This window comes from Glandiceps talaboti, chromosome 19 (genome assembly GCF_964340395.1).
Source record: "Glandiceps talaboti chromosome 19, keGlaTala1.1, whole genome shotgun sequence".
NCBI classification, from domain to species: Eukaryota; Metazoa; Hemichordata; class Enteropneusta; family Spengelidae; genus Glandiceps; species Glandiceps talaboti.
Window position 1 is genome coordinate 9,110,317 of NC_135567.1, and position 2,144 is coordinate 9,112,460.

Genomic DNA, 2,144 nt, shown 5'->3' on the forward strand with positions numbered 1-2,144 from the left:
CTGAGAAAGGTCATGTTACCAGGAATCTAATAAAAAGGAAATATATAGTGGGGAAAGGAGTAGGGGAGAAACATGGACAACAATTTTAAAACTTTTTTTTAAATCGCCCAAAATGGCATAGATAAAGTAACGAGAAACATAAAAAAAAATATGGTCACCTTATACAATTCATGATATTTGACTCTTAGCAATGAAAAAACAAAATGATCTGAGAATATTAAAGTCAAAGTATGTATTTGAATGCATTATAGTCAATTTACCCTGGCTAGGATTTCACTGTGCGATATGTAGAAATACGTCATTATATTTAAAGTGAGGTGAAGATACTGCTGTGTTTATGTATCACCACATTACAGTTTCATAGGACTGACAGGAATGTAACCGTCATGAATCTTCTTGTATATCACTGGAATGAATAGATAACTGTACCATTGTATTACTACATCACATTACTACATATTACTATCATCGAAGGTCATAGTCTGGATTGTATGATGTATGCCGACGACTCCGAAGTCTATGTTGTCTGTAGGAAACCAGATTGTGTACGTACCTCTCTCGAGGAATGTATCGATGATGTACGTGGCTGGATGAAGTCAAATCTACTCATTCTGAACGATGACAAAACGGATGTTGTCCATTTCTCGTCAAGCTTGAAACTTGATACAACAGAACTGTCTAGCCTAAGGATCGGTGACATTGATATCATCCCTTCGAACTCGGTCCGTAATCTTGGCATGATTTTAAACAGGAATGGTGCTATGTCCGATCACATAAACCAAGTTTGTAGAAAAGCCCACTACTCATTATACAGAATTGGCAAGATCCGTAAACTTCTCGATCGGGACACTACCGAGACATTGATCCACGCATTTGTAACAACTCAGTTAGATTATTGTAATAGTCTCTTGTATGGAATTAACAAAGATCAGCTTCACCGTTTGCAATCTCTTCAAAACGCTGCAGCACGTTTAGTTAGTCGTTCCCGTAAATTTGACCATATTACACCTGTATTAGTTGATTTACATTGGCTGCCAGTAGAAGCACGTATTAAGTTCAAGGTTATGTTAATTACTTTTAAAGTAATTAGAGGCTTTGCACCAGTGTATTTGACAGAGCTGATAGAGCAGTATGTTCCTTCTAGAGATCTCCGCTGTGCAGACAAGTTACGTCTGATTCCACCCCGCGGTACATTCAGTAAGACATACGGCCAGAGAGCCTTTTCAGTTTGCGCGCCATCACTGTGGAATAAGTTACCTGTAGAGATTCGTACTGCAAGGAATGTTGAGTCTTTTAAACGCGGTTTGAAAACCTATCTTTTTAATATGTATTATCAGTGATTCGTTTTTTGCTTTGCTGTACATTTATTTCACCGCAGGACTGTGTGTACTTTACCCTACCACTTGCAATGTGTATTTTTAAATTTTGCATATTCTTTTTAGAGTTTCTGTACATCGCACTGTGACGTATGTGTAGTGCGTTTTCTAAGAAATTAAAAATAATAATAAATAAATAATACATTTGGTTTCATACATATGAATGTTGAATCAAAGTGCTCCAGTTAACTTTTGCTTCATACTTAAACTTTAAAACTATTTTCTGACATCGTTTAAAGCTACTTCAGTCTTTGTCTAAATATTGACTAATTATTCAGAACACGTCAGCTTAAAGCCACCTGACGAATTTAATAAGGGGTCATCGCTGAAGTGTATATCGCCCTATGTCTCGGCCTAGTGATGGTTGTTATACTCGGTTGTAGATGGCTTCCTTCAATCCTCGTTCAAAATGTTAGGTTTCTATATCAAGGAAGTCCACTTTGTCAATATTGACAAAGTTCCCGGTAGGTCCATTGTCTATATGCCCGGAGATTTACGCTTTGAAGCCACCTGGTTACCTATGCAATTCTTATTGTGACTTGGTAGTACTCTTCCAGTCACCCTAATATGAGATTGTTTACATGGTGCCGTGTTAGGCTAGCCTTTGCAAGGAATGTGATAGACAACTTCGCTCAAACTTATCATGTCAGCCTTGTCTTTTAGGACACCAGTAATTGCAACATACTTTTAGTTGGCATGATGCACGTGTTGACGTTGTATGAGGTAAGGATCCTGAGCAATGCTTTTAAAATGTACTTGATATAAGGT

At 37.5% G+C, this 2,144-nt stretch overlaps 1 protein-coding gene across 1 annotated transcript; it reads left to right on the forward strand.

The window, feature by feature from the left end:
• Positions 1-494: 494 nt before the first annotated feature.
• On the forward strand, positions 495-1,340 carry LOC144449971 (uncharacterized). The gene has a single exon (XM_078140538.1). It carries the CDS (start codon positions 495-497, stop codon positions 1,338-1,340), a length of 846 nt encoding a protein of 281 aa, XP_077996664.1.
• The last annotated feature ends 804 nt before the right edge of the window (positions 1,341-2,144 follow it).